This window comes from Somniosus microcephalus, chromosome 20, assembly GCF_052327205.1.
Source record: "Somniosus microcephalus isolate GS21.2 chromosome 20, FLI_Smic_1.0, whole genome shotgun sequence".
NCBI lineage: Eukaryota > Metazoa > Chordata > Chondrichthyes > Squaliformes > Somniosidae > Somniosus > Somniosus microcephalus.
Window position 1 is genome coordinate 55,424,247 of NC_141006.1, and position 20,210 is coordinate 55,444,456.

At 47.7% G+C, this 20,210-nt stretch overlaps 1 protein-coding gene across 1 annotated transcript; it reads left to right on the forward strand.

Annotated features, from left to right (window-relative positions):
* Positions 1–767: 767 nt before the first annotated feature.
* Positions 768–17,879, forward strand: LOC147103289 (taste receptor type 1 member 1-like). The gene is made up of 3 exons (XM_085963185.1): positions 768–1,350; positions 14,871–15,165; positions 17,651–17,879. Exons 1-3 carry the CDS (start codon positions 768–770, stop codon positions 17,877–17,879), a joined length of 1,107 nt encoding a protein of 368 aa, XP_085819311.1.
* The last annotated feature ends 2,331 nt before the right edge of the window (positions 17,880–20,210 follow it).

The window sequence follows — 20,210 nt, forward strand, 5'->3', positions numbered from 1 at the left end:
GGAGGGGCCAAGGGTTGGTTCATTGAGGAGAGGGGTGATGATGGCAGATTTGAGGGAGAGGGGGACAGTACCTGAGGAGAGAGAACCAATAACAATATCAGCTAGCATGAAAGCCAGAAAAGGAAGTTGGGTGGTCAACGGTTTGGTGGGAATAGGGTCGAGGGAGCAGGAGGTGGGTCTCATGGACAAGATGAGTGCGGAGAGGTCATGAGGGGAGATTGGAGAGAAACTGGAGAAAGACCACATTTTAAAAAGCACTTGGATGTGCACTTGGGATACTCTAACCTGCAGGGCTACGGACCAAGAGCTGGGAAGTGGGATTAGGCTGGATAGCTCTTTGTTGGCCGGCGCGGACACGATGGGCCGAAATGGCCTCCTTCCGTACTGTAACTTTCTATGCGAGTTCAGGGCTAGGGCGGGGGGAAACCTGAGAGGAAGTTTAGCTTGGTGGGCTAGGGGAAGGAAGGGAAGTGGCAGAGGCAGAGGCATTACAAATAACTCCTCATATATTCTAAATGGCGAGACGCGAGGAACTGTCGATGATCAGAGAGGTTTAGGGGTTCAAGAACAGAAATCACTAAAAGTTAGTGGATAGGAACAAAACATAATGCAAAAGGCGAATAGAATGTTGTCTCAAGGGGGCTGGATAACACTCTGAGTCAGAAGGTTGTGGGTTCAAGCGCTAATCCAGTGAGGAGCTGAGTGACAAAGTGCACTTCCCATCATTTTTCCGGACCATTCCAAGTGATAACAATCAAGCAGAGGCGATGGTTTTGTTGGTCCAGAGGTTTGGCTGGAACTGGATCTCTGTTATTGCGAGCGCCGATCAATATGGACAAAGTGGAAAGCGCAGGGTGGTCGAGTTGGCTTCTGAGAGGGGGATCTGCGTGGTGTACCAGGGCATAATCCAGTCTCCAGGAACTGCATCACAGCAAGAAGTCATCGAAATGATCAACCACATCAGCTACAGCAGAGTCAACGTGACAATCGTGTTTCCTAGTTTCGCCTATGCTAGAACATTCTTTCGAGCAGCGATCGATGAGAATGTCACGGGTAAAACCTGGTTTATAAGCGAGTCTATTTCTGAGGAAGAAATCGCTTCAGAAATACCGAATGTTAGAAAGATTGGCACTTTCCTGGGCATCGCGGTCAAATGGGGACAAATGCCCGGTTTCGGAGACTTTGTAGCAAAAGCAGTTGCTGCCCAGAACTCAGCGATCGATCGGGATCATTTAACCTCAGCAAAGAACGCAACAAACAGCAAGATCAACACCCAGGAGAACTGCGCTCAGATCTGCACCACGTGTCGACACCACTTCTGCCAGTGTTCAGACTATACTGGGACCTTCAGTCTGGAGTTTATCCTTTAACGTGTATACTGCCGTGTACGCTGTGGCTCACACTCTACATCAGCGCCTCAAGTGTGACTCGGGATCCTGTGACAAGTCTACAACATTATCATCATCTCAGGTCAGCACTGCACCATGTTACCTCACTGAGACTAATGTTGATCAAATATTCCCAACCCTCATTCTCTCTCTCGCTGCTCCCTGGAAGTACAGACTCTGGCTGGGATTTTGGTTCTGAGGAATGGTTAACTTTCATGGATTTTAAAAGTTCATTGTAGGGATGTGGGCACCGCTGGAAAGGCCGGCATTTATTGCCCATCCCGAGTTGTCCTTGAGAGGTGATGGTGGGCCACCTTCTTGAACCGCTGCAGTCCATGTGGTGAAGTTGCTCCCACAGTGCCGTTAGGCACAGAATGGTTTGATACAACTGATTGTCTTGCTGGGTCACTTCAGAGGGCAGTTAAGATTCAATCACATTGCTGTGAGACTGGAGTCACATATAGGCCCAGACTGGGTAAAGTCGGAAGGTTTCCTTCCCTAAAGGACATTCATGAACCAGTTCTTTTTAATTGAGGACAATCCAACAGTTTGGTCACTTTAACTGATACCAGAGTTTTAGTTCCAGATTTTTAAAACTGAATTCAAATTCTCAAACTGCCGTAGTGAGATTTGAACTCATGTTCTCTGGATTATTAGTCCAGTAAGATAACCACGACAGTACTGCACCCTAGACTGTGAGCCTGGACACTGAGTGTCAGTAGGATGTATGTTGATGGAGGCCATTGTAGCAGGGCCTCACCTGACAGTCACACACTTTCCAGCAGGGGGCACTGGTCAGTAATCGGGAGCGTGAGGCTGCTGACTCCCCCCAGCACAGGGCAATCCCTCACTGCTGCCCCAGCTCAGACTGGTAACTCACACCAGGCACTGAGGCCAGGACTTTGCCAGGAGAAAAACGGTTTTCAAACTTGAGTCACCCATTGTGTAAGGTATTTGGGTGACAGACACAGACACATGAGCACATATGTGTGCATGGACACACATGCTCTCACATACACAGACACACAAGGACATGTGTGTGCATACATGTATTTTTTCCCTTATTGGCCCTGGGTTTTTTGTCTGTTTTGTTGCATTTCCGAGGAGATTACATGGTTGCAAGGGGAAGGGGTGGATTCTCCAACCACCATGAGTGTGGGGCATGCTTGATGGAACAGCTGGTCTTTTCCTGCCCATTAATTTTGCACGTTCGTATGTACATACTCTCACATACACATGCTCCCACATGTACATGACCACACACGCAGATGTGTGGACACGCACAAACACACACATGTATTATGTCCGTGTGTAACTGAGACACGGACTGCAGGAGCTGGTTATAACAGGTCTTTACTGAGTGGAGACAACCTGGAACTACTATGCAAAAGTTACTACACAGGCTTATATACAGGGGTGGTCACTACTGGTACTGCAGTATACAGGGGCTGCAGAATATAGTTCCTTCTGCAAAGTACATACACTACAATTCCTCCCCTTTTAGCTAAACAGTACATAACATTCGATTAATAATTAAATAACATATTTACAATTACAGTTGCTAGATACATTAGTTGAAGTTAAGCAATTATAAGTTCAGTCTTTGAGGAGGCTTCCTGATTCTGTCTGGATAACGCCTCTTTGGGGTATCAGGTTCTTCTGGCAAAGTTGATTCGGGATCAACATCGTTGTTTGGTTCGTCTGCTTCCAATATCACCGATTCTGAGGTAGATGCAATTGGTACTTCGGTTTCATCGCCAGGAGTATCGGATCGTGGTGTGGAATTGACGTTTTCCAGTGACTCTAGAATCTGGTCAGCATGGCGTCTTACAATGCTCTCTCCAACGTCCACGGTATACATTAGAGGTGTGCAGATCGTTCCTGGCTGCCATTTCTCTGTGCGGTAGTCCCGGGCCAAAACTGGTTGACCTATCTTAAAACTCCTGGTCGGCCTTTCATTCATATTCTGAAACTGCCTGTTCTCCACATCTCTTCTGATGTTTGGCTTAACCAAATGCAGGCGGCATCGTAGTCTTCGATTGAAGAACATCATGGCTGGAGTTTGGTTGGTAACCGCATGTGTCGCATTCCGGTAGGCAAACAAGAAGTTATCCACCTTGTGTTGTAGGGGTATGTCTTCATTACACATTGCCTTGATAGCCTTCTTGAACGTTTGAATGAACCTCTCAGCCAATCCATTGGTGGCTGGATGATATGGGGCGGATGTGTAATGCTTAACACCATTGTTCTTTAAGAACCTCCGGAACTCTTCAGACACAAACTGTGGTCCATTGTCGGAGCAAATCTGTTCAGGCAGCCCATTTCTGGTGAATATGGTTCGTAAGACTGTGATAGTTTTTTCTGTGGTGGTTGAGGACATTTTTATTACCTCTGGCCACTTTGAATGTGCATCCACCGCTATTAAAAACATCGAGTCCATAAATGGACCAGCAAAATCAATGTGCACCCTTTGCCATGGAGATGAGGGCCACTCCCATGGATGTAGAGGGGCTTGTGGTGGGGCGTTTTGGACCTTCTGGCATCCTGTACAGCTCTTGGTCATCTCTTCAATTTCTCTATCAATTCCTGGCCACCACACAAACACTCTGGCTAAGTTCTTCATTTTTACCCCTCCCAGATGACCCTCATGAAGCTCATTGAGCACTCTATCCTTCAATTTGGGTGGAATTACTACTCTGGATCCACACATCAAGGTTCCTCTGCACACTGACAGCTGTTCTCTTCTCGGCGAGAATGCTGGCAGCAGTGGTTCACCATGTGCTGGCCATCCCTTCACCGTTAAATCATAGACCCAGGAGAGTGTCGGGTCATTTCGTGTTTCCTTTTCTATGTTTGCATTCGTCACAGGGAGACATTCGACTATGGTCGAGTGGAATATCTCCACTGGATCCACTGCAGGTGCTTCTTCCACCATCGGCAACGGTAGGCGCAACAATCCATCAGCATTCCCATGCTGTTTAGTTCCTTTGTACTCGATGTCATATTGGTGTGCCCCTAGGAAAAGGGATCACCTCTGTAGCCGTTGTGCTGTCATTATCGGTACGCCCTTCTGAGGGTTGAAAATGGAGACAAGAGGTTGATGATCAGTTAGTAGAGTAAATTTCTGACCGTGCAGGTAGTGATTGAACTTCTTCACCCCCCACACCAGGCTGAGGGCCTCTCTGTCAATCTGGGCGTAGTTACGCTCGGCTGAAGTTAACGAGTGTGACGCAAAAACTATCGGCCTCTCTGAACCATCAAGGAATTTATGTGACAGTACCGCTCCAATGCCGTAGGGAGACGCATCACACGCCAGTCTTATCGGTAGTGATGGGTTGTAGTGAGCCAATACTTCTCTTGAAGTGATTAGGTCCTTACTCTTCTGAAAGGCCCGCTTACATTCGTCGCTCCATTTCCATGCTACTCCAGTTTGTAGTAGGGCGTTCAGTGGGTGCAGAATTGTGGACAAGTTCGGCAAAAACTTATGGTAGTAATTCACCAATCCGAGGAATGACCTCAGTTGCGACACATTTTCAGGCGCTGGAGCCTTAACTACAGCTTCAATTTTGTCAGGGGACTTATGTAACCCCTCTTCATCAATCACGTGGCCACAATACGATATCTGTTTCTTAAAAAACTCGCACTTGGGGCGATTGGCTCGTAGCCCATGTTCTCTTAGTCTAGTGAGCACCTGCTCTAGGTTGGCAAGGTGTTCACTGTCATCTTCACCTGTCACTAGGATGTCGTCCAAGTAACACTGAGTCCCCGGAATCCCTTGCAGGACTTGTTCCATCGCTCTTTGCCATATCGCCGGAGCTGATGGTACTCCGAATACCAGTCGATTATACTGGTAAAGACCTTTGTGAGTGTTTATCGTGAGATACTTCCTAGAGGATTCTTCAACCTCCATCTGCAAATATGCTTGTGCTAGGTCAATTTTTGTAAAACGCTTCCCTCCAGATAGTGAGGCGAAAATATCTTCTATCCTCGGAAGGGATATTGTACTGTGTGAAGGACAGGGTTCACCGTCACCTTGAAGTCCCCACAGATGCGAACCTTCCTTGGCTCCTCAGACTTATTGTTTAACGTTTTCTTCATGACAGGAATGATGGGTGTCGCCCACTCGCTCCAGTCTACCTTAGATAACACGCCTGCATTCTCCAGATTCTCCAGCTCTGCCTCGACGGCTGGGCGAATTGCATATGGTACCGGTCTTGCTTTGAAAAACTTGGGAATTGCATTCTCTTCTATTTTTATTGAGGCGGTTACGCCTTTAAGAGTGCCCAGTTCTTGTTGAAATACCTCTTTGGCGTTAGCTAAGATTGTTGACAATCGTCCAGGAGTGACGTCGTCATCCTTTTTACCAGCCACCGTCAGTGCCTGAATGGAGTGCCAGTCTAAACTTATCTTTCTGATCCATTCACGTCCCAATAACGGTGGTCCACCATCTTGCAGTATGTACAGATACAATTTCTGTATTTCCTTGCCGTTGTATTCGACAGGCACCCTTATTTTTCCTCTGGGGTATACTTTTTGCCCCGTATACGTCTTCAAGACAATGGATGCCTCTTTCAAGGGTATGTGTGAGAATAGCCGCTCGTAGTCTCGTTGATTCATGACGGTCAGAGCTGATCCTGTATCCAATTCCATTTTGAGTTGGGACCCTGCTATCGTGAGGGTGACCCAAATGGTTCAGTGATCCTCTTTTGCGATTACGTTGTGAAGTTTGAGACAGCTTAGTCTCTTGTTCCCGGATTCACTATCGCTCATCTGGTCTTCGGAACTACTGTCTGTCATCTTTTGTACTTTTCTGTACTGTTCCTTAGTAGCCTTTTTGTTGTCGTTAGTCTTCTTCCCAGACCTGCAAACTCATGCAATATGTCCCATCTTTCCGCATTGCCTGCATATTTTGTCCTTGGACCAGCAGTCCTTCTGGTCATGGGTTGTTCTGCCACAGCGATAACATTTTTCAAATCCCCGTGTCATTTCGTGGGTGCCGTATTCCTGTGGCTTTTGCTGTATTTCCGCAGCTCCCCTTGCTGCTGCTTCGTACGATACTGCCACGCTGAAAGCCTTATCTAGCGTCAGCTCTTTCTCTGAGAGTAACCTCTTCTGGGTTCCTTCACTCAGGAGTCCACAGACAAATTTGTCCCGTAGGGTATCTGCCAGTCCTGCTCCGAACTGGCAGTGCTTTGATAGCTTGCATAGTTCCGTAAGGTAATCAGCATTGCTCTCATCTTTATGCTGATTTCTCCTGTGGAATTTAAATCTTTCTGCTATCAGCAGCAGTGTAAGATTTAGGTGTTCCTGTAGGATATCAACAATTTCGTTAAAACTCTTCGGCTTCGGTTTGGCTGGAGTAATCAGGTTCCGCAATAGGCCGTACGTTCTTGCACCCATTAAGTTTAGTAGTACCGATGCCTTTTTCTCATCGGCTACTTCGTTTGCCTCGCAATATACCTCGACTCTTTCCACATACGTGGTCCAGTCTTCTATTGCATTATCGAAGGCAGTGATATTGCCAGTCTTCGGCATCTTGGAAATCTAAGATGGCGCCTCCCGTGCTTTGCCTTCTTCCCCGATTTAACAAAATGGCACCTCCCGCACTTTGCCTTCTTCCCCGCTGGATTAAGATGGCGCCTCCCGCGCTTCCTGTCTTCTCCGCTGCTGCTAGCGCTGTTGCTGGCGTTTTATGCCTTGATGGCAACGCCCTATGGTCTTCGCGCACTTCCCCCGCGCTGCTGCTAACGCCGCTCTCCGCGGTTCCCGTAGCAAACTGCAGCTCCTCGCGGCTTTCTGTGCTTCTAATTTTTAAAAATTATTTCCCCGTCGTCGGAGCAACCCTGCGGGACACTTGCCTCCCTCTTCTCGGGTCTGTACGCTGCCCGGCTTCGTAGCACTGGCCGCGCCCTGTGTGCTCCACCGTCTCTCTCTCTCCTCTTCCTGACAACGCTGCTCGGCCCCGTTGAAAAGCCACCCGATCGAGCTCTAGACCGCCGCAGCCCAGGAAGGATCAGTGTACTACCTGCCACCAGCCCGAGTAGCTGAAACACCATCGACAGGATAACCAAGCCCCGCTCTCGACAGCCTCTCCTGCAAACCTTCAACTCCGATGAATCAGAGATGGATGCCCGCGGTCGACGCCCGTTTCTTCTGTTCATTTTATTTATTTTTTTTTTTCTTTCCTCCTTCTGGCCTCGACCTCTGATAACTTCGCTTCAGGGATGGATCCCCATGAGGTGGTGCAGACTGTAGGTAAGTTCGGATCTGCTCGTCGCCAGTATTATGTCCGTGTGTAATTGAGACACGGACTGCAGGAGCTGGTTATAACAGGTCTTTACTGAGTGGAGACAACCTGGAACTACTATGCAAAAGTTACTACACAGGCTTATATACAGGGGTGGTCACTACTGGTACTGCAGTATACAGGGGCTGCAGAATATAGTTCCTTCTGCAAAGTACATACACTACAACATGCACACACACAAACACACATGTATTCAGCAGAGTCCTGGAGGTGATGCTGTTGTTCATTGGGTAAACTCCCGGCCTGGTTGAAGGGCTGGTTTCTCCTTGATTCTATTCAGGCCTGTCCCACCAACAGGGACAAGACATACTTTAATGATTCTTATTTTCCTTCAGTTGCTGGAAGGATTGAAAAGAGTAAATTTCACCCTTCACAACCACCTGATTTATTTTGATGAGAATGGAAACCCTCCGATGGGTTATGAAGTGATCGCGTGGGACACAGAAATGGAAAGCAGGCCCATGAAAGTGATTGGATCCTACAAACCCAACCCAGGCCGACTGATCATCAATGAATCCCTAATCAAATGGAATTCTGCAGCGGGGACAGTAAGTTATCCCTTATAATCTTGGAATGCTTGGGTTACAGTGAGCATGCTCTACCATCCAACCCAAAGCTGCAAACAGTCCGCACTGTAGAACTGTACCCCAACAGTGGTCCGCACTGTAGGACTGTACCCCAACAGGAGTCCGCACTGTAGGACTGTACCCCAACAGGAGTCCGCACTGTAGGACTGAACCCCAACAGGAGTCCGCACTGTAGGACTGTAATGTAATGTATGTACCTTTAAGGGGGGGAACTACTTTCTACAGCTCATGTATACTGTAGTACCGGCAGTGACCACACCTGTATATAACGCTGAGTAGTAATCTGTTGTTTCAGTTGCAGTTTGAACCACGTTGAGTGAACACCTGTTGAATCGTTCCCTGCAGTCTGTTGTCTGATTATTGAAGGACACAACATTAAGATACACGGATCTAACATGTACCCCAACAGGAGTCCGCACTGCAGGACTGTACCCCAACAGGAGTCCGCACTGTAGGAATGTACCCTAACAGGAGTCTGTGTAAAGTATGTGTCTATACTTAATCCAATAATGAAGAGACAGCTTGGAAGATTCAACGTAGGTCTTTACTTAATACCAACAGGCGGGAACTGAGGGGAGATCAGTACCCACAGTACTATTTATACCCCTATGGCCAGGAGTGGTACTATGGTATCACTACGCCCTACAAAGTAGTGCCGCCCTGGCCATAGGTTTAAAGTAACATACATATTACATACACAACATTCCTCCCCTTTTAATTAAAATGTACCCGTGCAATTAAGTCAACAGATGCACCATAACTAGGGCTAATAACATTTGGTAACACAATATACATAACATATTTACATCAGAGTTGTCTACCTATATATATATATAAAAAGAAACATGTTATAGATTTAGTTTCTGAGGAGGCCTCCTGTCTCGACTAGGATAACGTCTTTCTCTAGTCGGTCTCGGTGTAGGCGGCGGTACTTCCGTCACCACTTCATCGCTGGAGTCGTCGGTGTCTGATGGTGTAGTGTATGTACCCGGCTACCTTTAAGGGAACTATTGAATGTAACCATTCACCTTTAAGAGAACTACTTTAGGGGTGGCACTATTTGTTTGGCTTCTGTATACTGTAATACCGATAGTGACCACACCAGTATATAAGTGTTGTGGCAGGATTGCTGGGGCAGATTCGCCCTGACCTTCGAATAGTAAAGACCTGTTTGTTTGTTACTTCTGAAGTCTGTGTATTTATTAACTGCACAACCCACAGACTTTACAGATGGCACACCCTGTGCCGTGGTGATCACTGGAGTGCTGAACTCCTCGCAATCCTGAGACCTCTGTAACGACGAGCTGGGCCGTGATTCCGCTGTAGCAATGTGCTGAGACGTTTGAGGTAGTGAATCAGTTGGGTTTCTGGACTCCACAAGTTGATCAGCATGTCATCTGATTATGCCGTCCCCTGTATCCACTGTGTACATCAAAGGTCCCTGGCAGGCCTTTATCGTACCAGACCGCCACTTTTCATTTCTATAATCACGGGCCAACACTTGCTGCCCCACCTCGAAGCTCCGTGTCTGTCTGTCAGGAGCCCTGCGAAATACTCGGTTTTCCACATCTCTCCGGATGTTTGGTCTGAGCAATTCAAGGCGAGACCTTAACCTTCTATTAAAGAACATGACGGCGGGGGCCTGGTTGGTCACCGTATGTGCAGCATTACGGTACGCGAATAGGAAATTGCCCACCTTGTGTTGTAGTGGCAACCTTTCCTCCCCCATCGCCTTGATGGCCTTTTTAAAAGTCTGTACAAAGCGCTCTGCCAGCCCATTTGGAGACGGATGATATGGTGCGGACGTATAATGTCGCACTCCATTCCTTTTTAGGAATGCTTGAAATTCTTCTGCCACAAATTGTGGCCCATTGTCCGAACAGACTTGCTCAGGCACCCCGTTTCGGGCAAAAATGGTCCTTAAGACTGCGACCGTCTTTTCGGCTGTCGTTGATGACATCTTTATGACCTCCGGCCATTTTGAGTGGGCGTCCACTACAATAAGGAACATCGCATCCAGGAAGGGCCCAGCGAAGTCCACGTGGATCCTTTGCCACGGCGTTGAGGGCCACTCCCACGGATGTAGTGGGGCTTGGGGTGGTACGTTCTGTACCATCTGGCACCCTTGGCACGCTTTTGCTACTTCCTCGATGTCCCTGTCAATGCCGGGCCACCAGACGTAGGCTCTGGCGAGGCTTTTCATTTTGACACCCCCCAGATGACCTTCGTGTAAGTCCCGCAACACTTTATGTTGTAATTTTTGAGGGACCACCACCCTGGCTCCGCACATCAATGTGCCCCGGCAGACGGACAACCGGTCCTTCCTTGCTGAAAACGCCGGCAATGATGCGTCACCCTGCGCCGGCCAGCCTTTCACGGTCAATTCGTAAACCCTTGCCAGTGTCGGGTCGTTCTGTGTTTCCCGCTCGATACATTGGCTGGTGATGGGCAAGTGTTCCATAACAGCCGTATGATATATTTCCACGGGGTCCTGTACTATCTCTTCAATCTCGGCAGGCAATGGTAGCCGCGACAGGCCATCCGCATTGCCATGCTGTTTGGTACCCTTATATTCGATAAGGTACTGGTGTACGCCTAAGAACAGTGACCATCTCTGTATCCTTTGGGCCGTCATCAGGGGCACCCCTTTTGTTGGATTAAATATCGATACCAACGGCTGATGATCCGTCAGTAGTGTGAAACGTTGCCCATGTAGGTAGTGGTGGAATTTTTTTACACCCCACACCAGACTGAGGGCCTCCCTGTCGATTTGCGCATAGTTTCTTTCGGCTGTAGTTAACGACCTTGAGGCAAATGCTATTGGCCTCTCCGTCCCATTGGGAAATTTGTGTGACAACACTGCCCCTATACCATACGGGGAGGCGTCACATGCCAACCTCATTGGCATTTTTGGGTCAAAGTGTGCGAGCACTTCCTTTGATGTAATGAGTTGTTTACCCTTTTTAAAAGCAGCCTCACACGCTTCGTCCCAATTCCAGGAGACTCCCCTTTGTAGCAATGAATTTAGTGGATGTAAAATGGACGATAAGTTCGGAAGGAACTTATGGTAATAGTTTATAAGGCCTAAGAATGATCGTAACTGAGATACATTCTCAGGGGGCGGGGCCTTCACTACTGCCTCGATCTTTTCCGGGGACTTATGCAGGCCTTCCTTGTCTATAATGTGACCACAGTATGAGATACGTTCCTGGAAAAACTCACATTTCTGCTTGTTCGCCCTGAGTCCGTATTGTTGTAACCGCAGAAGTACTCGCTCCAGGTTAGCGAGGTGGTCATTATCCATTTGTCCTGTCACCAGGATGTCATCCAGGTAGCATTGCATTCCTGGAATGCCCTGTAAGACCTGTTCCATGGTCCTCTGCCATATTGCCGGGGCGGACGCCACACCAAATACCAGGCGATTGTACTGGTACAATCCCTTGTGTGTGTTAATCGTTAGGAGCTTTTTCGAGTCCTGTTCCACCTCCATCTGTAAATAAGCTTGACAAAGGTCAATCTTCGTAAAGTGTCTACCCCCAGCTAACGATGCGAATATGTCCTCTATCCGCGGCAGCAGATACTGTACCGTGTGCAGGACTGGGTTAATAGTTATCTTAAAATCCCCGCAAATGCGAACCTTCTTTGGTTCCCCCGGTGTGTTATTTGCAGATTTCTTTATAACTGGGACGATGGGCGTGGCCCACTCACTCCACTCAATCTTTGTAAGGACACCTGCACTCTCTAAGGCATCCAGTTCTGCTTCCACAGCTGGCCGAATGGCGTAAGGCACCGGTCTGGCCTTACAAACTTGGGGTTTGCGTCTTGAGCAATAGTTATTTTTGCTCTAATGTCCTTTAAGGTCCCCAGCCCTTGTTGGAACACCTCTGGCGTTTTTGCCAATATTTTCGACAGCCTGCTTGTAATGGTTGTATCATCCTTGGTGGTCTCTACTTTTAACTCGTGTATCGACTTCCAGTCGAAATGGATTTTTCTTATCCATTCCCTACCCAAAAGTGGTGGTCCACCGTTTGGTAGGACGTATAAATAAAGTCCTGGCACTTTTCTGCCGTTGTATTTAACTGTTACTTGCATTTTTCCCTTTGGGTAAACTTTTTGTCCCGTATATGTTTTAAATTTAATTTCCGTATCCTTTAAGGGAATGCATTTGAACAGCCTGTTATAATCTTGTTCATTAATTACTGATAGGGCTGAACCTGTGTCCAGCTCCATATTAACTTCGACGCCTGCTACCTTCATTTTAACCCACATTGTGCTGTGGTCCTCCGTTTTGTCTACACCATATAACTTGAGACATCCCAAACCTTTAGGCTCTGCTTTTGTGCCTTCCTGTGACTCGTCTGAGCTACTGTCAGACATCTTATGTATTTTTGTCCTTGCCTTGGTACTGCTCGGATTGCCCCCACTATTGGGTTTCGTACCCGACCGACAAACTTTCGCTATATGCCCCTTTTTCCCACACTGCCGGCATATTTTATCATGAAACCAACAATTACTTTGGTCGTGGGTGGTTTTGCCACAACGGTAGCATTTACCTTTGTGAAATGTCACCTCATGGGTGTCATAGCAGGTTGTGTTTTGTCGCATTTGAGCAGCACCCTGTGCTGCTGCTTCATGGACCGATGCTATTTCAATCGCCTGATCTAGGCTGAGCTGTTTCTTGGCTAGCAACCATTTTCGTGTACTCTCATTTAACATGCCACAGACAAATCTGTCTCTGATCGCGTCCGCCAAAAAGGCTCCAAACTGGCAATGTTTGGACAACCTTCTGAGCTCAGCCAAATAGGCTGCCTGTGACTCATCATTCCTTTGGTCGCGTCTGTAGAAGCGGTACCTTTCCGCTATAAATGGTGGCTTAGGGTTTAAATGTTCCCTTAACGTATCAACAATTTGGGCATACGTTTTGTCTGCTGGCTTTTCTGGAGTAAGAAGATTCCTCAGCAGACCGTATGTTTTTGCCCCCATAAAATTTAATAAGGTTGCTGCCTTTTCGTCATCTTTCACCTTGTGTACTATGCAATAAAGTTCATGCCTTTCGACATAGGCATCCCACTCTTCTGTGTCCTCAACAAATTCTGACAACCAACCTTTTTTAGACATTTTAAACTGCTGAAGAGCTTTTCCTGCCTTTGTCCACTAGATGGCGTTTTTTATTTTTTTTAATTTTAAACTGCTGAAGAGAAAAAACTTTTCCCCTTTGTCCACTAGATGGCGTTTTCCCCGCCTTTTCTCCTGCTGCTGCTAACGACCTCTCTCCAGCGTCGTTATTTTTGGCCCTTGCAGCTCCCGTTATTGCCACCACCGCTATTAACAACGACCTTCCCCTCTCGTGGCTTGCTAGTCCTCGTGGCTCCGTTTGTTCCCCAGATCGCCTGCCCGTTCTGGCCCTTGCAGCTCCCGTTCCCCGGGAAGGATTTCAGTTTACCTGGCCCTGGGTGGACTTTTGCCCCGTGGCTGGAGCGCCCGTTCAGCCTCTTCTCTCAGCTGCTGCAGCTTCTGTTGGAACTCTCTCTCTCTCTCTCTGTTGCTGCTGCTCCTCCCGAGCCTGGAGTGCTGGGCGGTTTCCTTTGGTCGACGCTGGACTCTGCAGGCTGGCTGGTAAGAAGCCTCTCTCTTTCTCTCTCCGTACTGCTGCCGTTCCTTTGTTGCACCGTGTACTGGTGAGTTCGAACCTTACTCGTCGCCAGTGTAAAGTATGTGTCTATACTTAATCCAATAATGAAGAGACAGCTTGGAAGATTCAACGTAGGTCTTTACTTAATACCAACAGGTGAGAACTGAGGGGAGATCAGTACCCACAGTACTATTTATACCCCTATGGCCAGGAGTGGTACTATGGTATCACTACGCCCTACAAAGTAGTGCCGCCCTGGCCATAGGTTTAAAGTAACATACATATTACATACACAACAGCCTGCACTGTAGGACTGTACCCCAACAGGAGTCCGCACTGTAGGACTGTACCCCAACAGGAGCCCGCACTGTAGGACTGTACCCCAACAGGAGCCCACACTGTAGGACTGTACCCCAACAGGAGTCCGCACTGTAGGACTGAACCCCAACAGGAGTCCGCACTGTAGGACTGTACCCCAACAGGAGTCCGCACTGTAAGACTGTACCCCAACAGGAGCCCGCACTGTAGGACTGTACCCCAACAGGAGACCGCACTGTAGGACTGTACCCCAGCAGGAACCAGCACTGTAGGACACTACCCCAGAATGAGGGGGAAACTGAGTTAAGTTAAAATATGCAAAGCAGTGTGAAAGAAACAAAGACACTCTAATTAAATAAAATGTTTGTGAGAATTCTGAATCAGAAATTTGCCTGCTTTAGCACTGGGGGCCAGTAAACAGATTACTTGGTGGGAGAGTGCTTTGGAGCTTGGGATGTTTTCCTGCAGGGATTGTTTAAAGTAAAGGCCATTGCATCTTTGAAAGTCAGTCAAGTTGGGCTGAAGGGCCTCTTCTGCGCGGCAAGCTTACAGCTAAACGTGGCATATTTCAGGGGAGGGGCTGTGCTGTAAGAGGCTGACAGCAGATGTTGCAGCTCTAACCTATTGTTGTTTTACAGAATGTGCGGACTGTTCCTTGGACCAGTGGTCACCTCAGCAGAGCTTGTCCTGCTATAACAGGTCTGTGACGTACCTGTGGTGGGACAGCAGCATTTCCATTGCATTGGCAGTGATGTCAAGTGCCGGGCTCTTAGTAACGGCCGGGATCACTCTGACCTCTGTCGTTTACCTCAACACTCCGGTTGTCAAGGCAGTGGGAGGGAAGCTGTGTTTCCTTATGCTGCTCACCTTGGCGTCTGGTTGCTGTAGTGTGTTCTTCTTCATCGGAAAGCCCAACAATGTGATTTGCAGTATGTGATGAAATATGTCATTCATCAGACTCTGTATTTAACTACATATATTGTATTGCCTGCTCCTGTGTTTTCACCTTGTATTGTATATAGTGCACCGCCCCCTTTCTCCCCATTGGGTGTGTCGGCTCCGCCCATACCTGGCCCTACTTAAGACAAGCCCAGGCTTGTCTTGCAGCAGAACACCAGAATGCTAGTTGAAGCTAGGTGAAGACACAGGCATCTTTCTTTGCTAATAAAATTGATGCGCCTCAATAACTTCAAGGCTCAAAGTTAACTGGATAAAACAAGGCTTTTATTAGCAAAGAAAGATGCCTGTGTCTTCACCTAGCTTCACCTAGCATTCTGGTGTTCTGCTGCAAGACAAGCCTGGGCTTGTCTTAAGTAGGGTCAGGTATGGGCGGAGCCGACAGGCCACGCTACAGGCAGTGGACGAGAACACTCCCTTTCAAGTGGAAAGTGATGCGTCTGACTTTGCCTTGGCGGCCACCCTCAACCAGGCGGGGCGGCCCGTAGCTTTCTTCTCGAGGACCCTCCAAGGGCCCGAGATCAGACACTCCTCCGTGGAAAAGGAGGCCCAAGCCATCGTGGAGGCAGTGCGCCACTGGCGGCACTACCTAGCCGGCAAACGCTTCACCCTACTTACCGACCAGCGGTCGGTAGCGTTTATGTTCAATAATAAACAGAGGGGGAAGATTAAAAATGATAAGATTCTTAGGTGGCGGATCGAGCTCTCCACCTTCGAGTACGACATCATATACCGGCCGGGGGCCCTTAACGAATCCCCTGACGCCCTCTCACGAGGGATGTGTGCCAACGCCACCGGGGATCGGTTACAGACCCTCCACAACGACCTCTGCCACCCAGGGGTCACACGGCTGTTCCACTTCATAAAGTCCCGCAACTTACCCTACTCGATTGAGGAAGTTCGGTCTCTGACCAGGAACTGCCGCACTTGCGCTGAGTGCAAGCCTCGGTTCTACCGCCCTGATAGAGCCCACCTAATCAAAGCTACACGGCCCTTTGAGCGGCTTAGCTTAGATTTCAAGGGCCCCCTCCCGTCCGTCGACCGCAATGTTTACTTCCTGAACATTGTGGACGAATACTCCCGTTTCCCATTCGCCTTCCCCTGCCCAGACATGACCAGTGCCACGGTCATTAAATGCCTCAACAGCCTGTTCTGCCTGTTCGGTATGCCAAGCTATATCCACACGGATAGGGGGGCGTCCTTCATGAGTGAAGAGCTACGCCAGTACATGCTGTCCAAGGGGATTGCCACGAGCCGTACCACCAGCTACAACCCCCGGGGTAACGGTCAGGTGGAGCGAGAGAACGGGACAGTATGGAGGGCAGTCACCCTAACTCTAAGGACCAAGGGCCTCCCTATCTCCCGCTGGCAGGAAGTCCTCCCAGATGTGCTCCACTCAATACGGTCACTATTGTGTACCGCCACTAACGCCACACCTCATGAGCTAATGTTTGTGTTTCCCTGGAAATCCACCTCAGGCGTATCCATACCGTCATGGCTCACCAACCCAGGTCCGGTACTTTTGCGGAAGCATGTGAGGGGCCACAAGACGGACCCTCTTGTGGAGCCAGTGCACCTGCTCCACGCCAACCCACAATATGCGTATGTCCGGCACGCCGACGGACGGGAGGACACTGTGTCCATAAAAGACCTCGCCCCAGCCGGTAACAATGACTACAACAACAACAGCAAAACTGACAACAACCACAACAACTATTACCCACCCACTCCACCCACTATTTTTTCATCATCCCCGGAAGAACACCAGCCAACGGTACCCCCACCACCTACTCCTTCAACAACCCCGGTGGCGCCCCCGGCAGAGACCCAGGAGGTCACCCGGGACACCCAGCCGGCACCCGCAGCACCGCAACCGTTACGTCGGTCACAGAGGACTATCACACCCCCGGACAGACTAAATCTGTAGAAGGGGTGAATGTGATGAAATATGTCATTCATCAGACTCTGTATTTAACTACATATATTGTATTGCCTGCTCCTGTGTTTTCACCTTGTATTGTATATAGTGCACCGCCCCCTTTCTCCCCATTAGGTGTGTCGGCTCCGCCCATACCTGGCCCTACTTAAGACAAGCCCAGGCTTGTCTTGCAGCAGAACACCAGAATGCTAGGTAGAAGCTAGGTGAAGACACAGGCATCTTTCTTTGCTAATAAAAGCCTTGTTTTATCCAGTTAACTTTGAGCCTTGAAGTTATTGAGGTGCATCACAGTAACAACAGAAAATGCTGGAAAAACTCAGCAGGTCAGGCAACATCCGTGGACAGAAATTTGAGTTGATGTTTTGGGTCGAACCCTTTTGAAGAAGGGTTCGACCCGAAACGTCAACTCAAATTTCTGTCCACGGATGTTGCCTGACCTGCTGAGTTTTTCCAGCATTTTCTGTTGTTATTTCGGATTTCCAACATCCACAGTATTTTGCTATCGTACAATGTGATTTGCAGAGTGAGGTGGCCACTGTTTACTGTGAGCTTCATGCCCTGTCTGGCATGCATATTCGTCAGATCGTTTCAGATAGTCTCTATATTCAAAATGGCCACCAAGTTGCCCAAGGCCTATGATTACTGGGTTAAATACAATGGGCAGTACGTGTTCGTGTTTGCAAGCACATCCCTTTCAGTCATCCATTGTTCAGTATGGATGGTCCAACACCCCATAGTGACAGGGAGATAGAACAGGTGGACATGACATTGGATGTGTAATGAGATAAGTGCATTTAAAATAAAAAAAGGGGATATATTAAATAAACTAATCAAATTCAAAGAGGATAAAACCCCTGGCCTGGATGGATTGCATCCATGCATTTTAAAAGAATCTAGGGAATAGATAGCAGAGACATTACTACACTTATTTAATAATTCGTTAGAAAAAGGTGTAGTGCCAGAGGACTGGCGGATAGCTAACGTAATACCGATATTTAAGAAGGAGGATAAGAACATGTCCAAGGAATTATAGACCAGTCAGCTTAACGTCGATGGTAGGAAAAATAATGGAATCCCTACTAAAGGAGAGAATAGTGTAAAGTCTGTAGGTTGTGCAGTAAATAACTTCAGAGACTTTAGAAGTACAAACAAAACAGGTCTTTACTATTCAGTGGTCTGGGCGATTTCTGATCTAGTTAACGTATCACAACCCTTATATACTGGTGTGGTCACTATCGGTATTACAGTATACATGAGCCAATAAATAGTGCCACCCTAAAGTAGTGCTCTTAAAGGCGAACGGTCACATTCTATAGTTCCCTTAAAGGTAAACGGTTACATACACAACACTCCTCCCTTCCTAGCTTATTACTTACAGAATCCCGTTAAACATACAATCTTCAATTTTATATAAACAGTTTGCAGATATACTCTCGATGGAGTCAACGTCATATAACAATTTACAGATATACTCTCGATGGAGTCAACGTCATATAACTTCATGTTTAACATAACATAATAACATATATAACTTCATGTCAAAACAGATCACAGATTCAGTCTCTGTGGAAAACAGTTCATAGATTCAGTCTCTGTGGTGTAGTCGGTTCACATTGCTGGAGTGACTCATTCAATAGTCCTTCCATGGGTTTAACAGTTTGAACTTCCGAACTGAATTGGCTCCGTTCGGAGGGACCACGTGTGTGATCTGGTAGAGGTAATAATGGTTCAGATGGGTCATCTTCTGTTTTGACTTTTCCTTTTCTGCTTCTTGGAGACTCTCTGGGCTCCACTGTCAGCTGCCAGCTGCATGCGCAGTTCCTCCTTCTCTTCCTCCTTTTTCCGTAGTAGAGCCACCTTCTCCCGATGTTCCGTAGACTTTCGGTGCTCCTCCATGATTTCTGTATGGTGGGAGTCGAAGTTACAAGTTGGGCAGGACAGGACATAGTAATATTCGGAGTCGTCCTGAGCTAGGCCAGCGAGAGGGTCTTCTATGTCCTCCCTACCCAGCTGGACGTCAGCCAGCTTTTGTTCCAAATCCAGACATCTTTCCTGAAGAGACTTCTTCACGTGTTCCGCTTCCTCTAACTTTTTCTGGGCTTTCAGCAAGTTGTTTACTAATGACCTCATTTGTGATTTTAATACTTCAACTTCCTTTGGAGATTGATTGATCGGACTATTCAATCCCTCTACCGGAGCAGTTGTTTCAGCGTTCTGTTGTTCAACCTTGACATGAGTCAGCGTACTTTTGGTATCTAAGGGTTGCTCTGCTGCCATCTTCTCAGTCTGTGTTGCAACCTCGGCTATTTCAATAACTTTTGAGAGCTCCAAACCCTTCTCCTCTGACGATTTAAGCTCATGTTCATGGCCCATTCTTACGGTCTCTGTGTTTCTTACAGTTCCCTTTTCTTCCACTGAAAAGATTTCCAGTTGCATCTGTTCTTCAAGTCGTTGGACCTCGGCCATTGCCGCTTCATATTTATTTTGTGTTTCCTTTAATAATTTAACGAGTTCTTGGACATCCTGTATTCCCTGTTCTGGTATGTCTTCCACCACTAATTTTTTTTCCTATGGATTGAATCCCTAACGATGAGTCAGCCTTGGCCTGAAGCTCATCAAACATTTCCTGCAGACTTTGTAATTCTTGCTTATGGTCAACCTTTAGTCGTTCATGTTCAACCTTTAGTTGCTCATATGCTTTCACTAACACGAGCTTTTCGGAAGTTGCCAAGTTAACCCCTTCCAGGATTGTAGTCCGAGCCTGTTCATACTGTTCTTTCAACTCGTTACACTCTGCTTGCAACAAGTCGTAGAGGTGAACTGGAATACCATCCTGACTTCCTGAAGATTCCTCTTCCTTTGGATCGTTCTGTGTATATTCTAGTTCCTGAACAGCCTCAGGGAGATGTGATTGGTACTTGGCCACGATGGCTCTATGGTCGCTCTCTGCTTGAGCGAGCTGTCTCTGTTGTCTTTCCAGGGACTCCCATTCGGTGTCCCAGAACTTTTTCACCTTTTCCATCTCTTGTAGGAGACGGGCACTCAACTGTTCTAATTGTCGTTGTACTTTGACATAACGTTG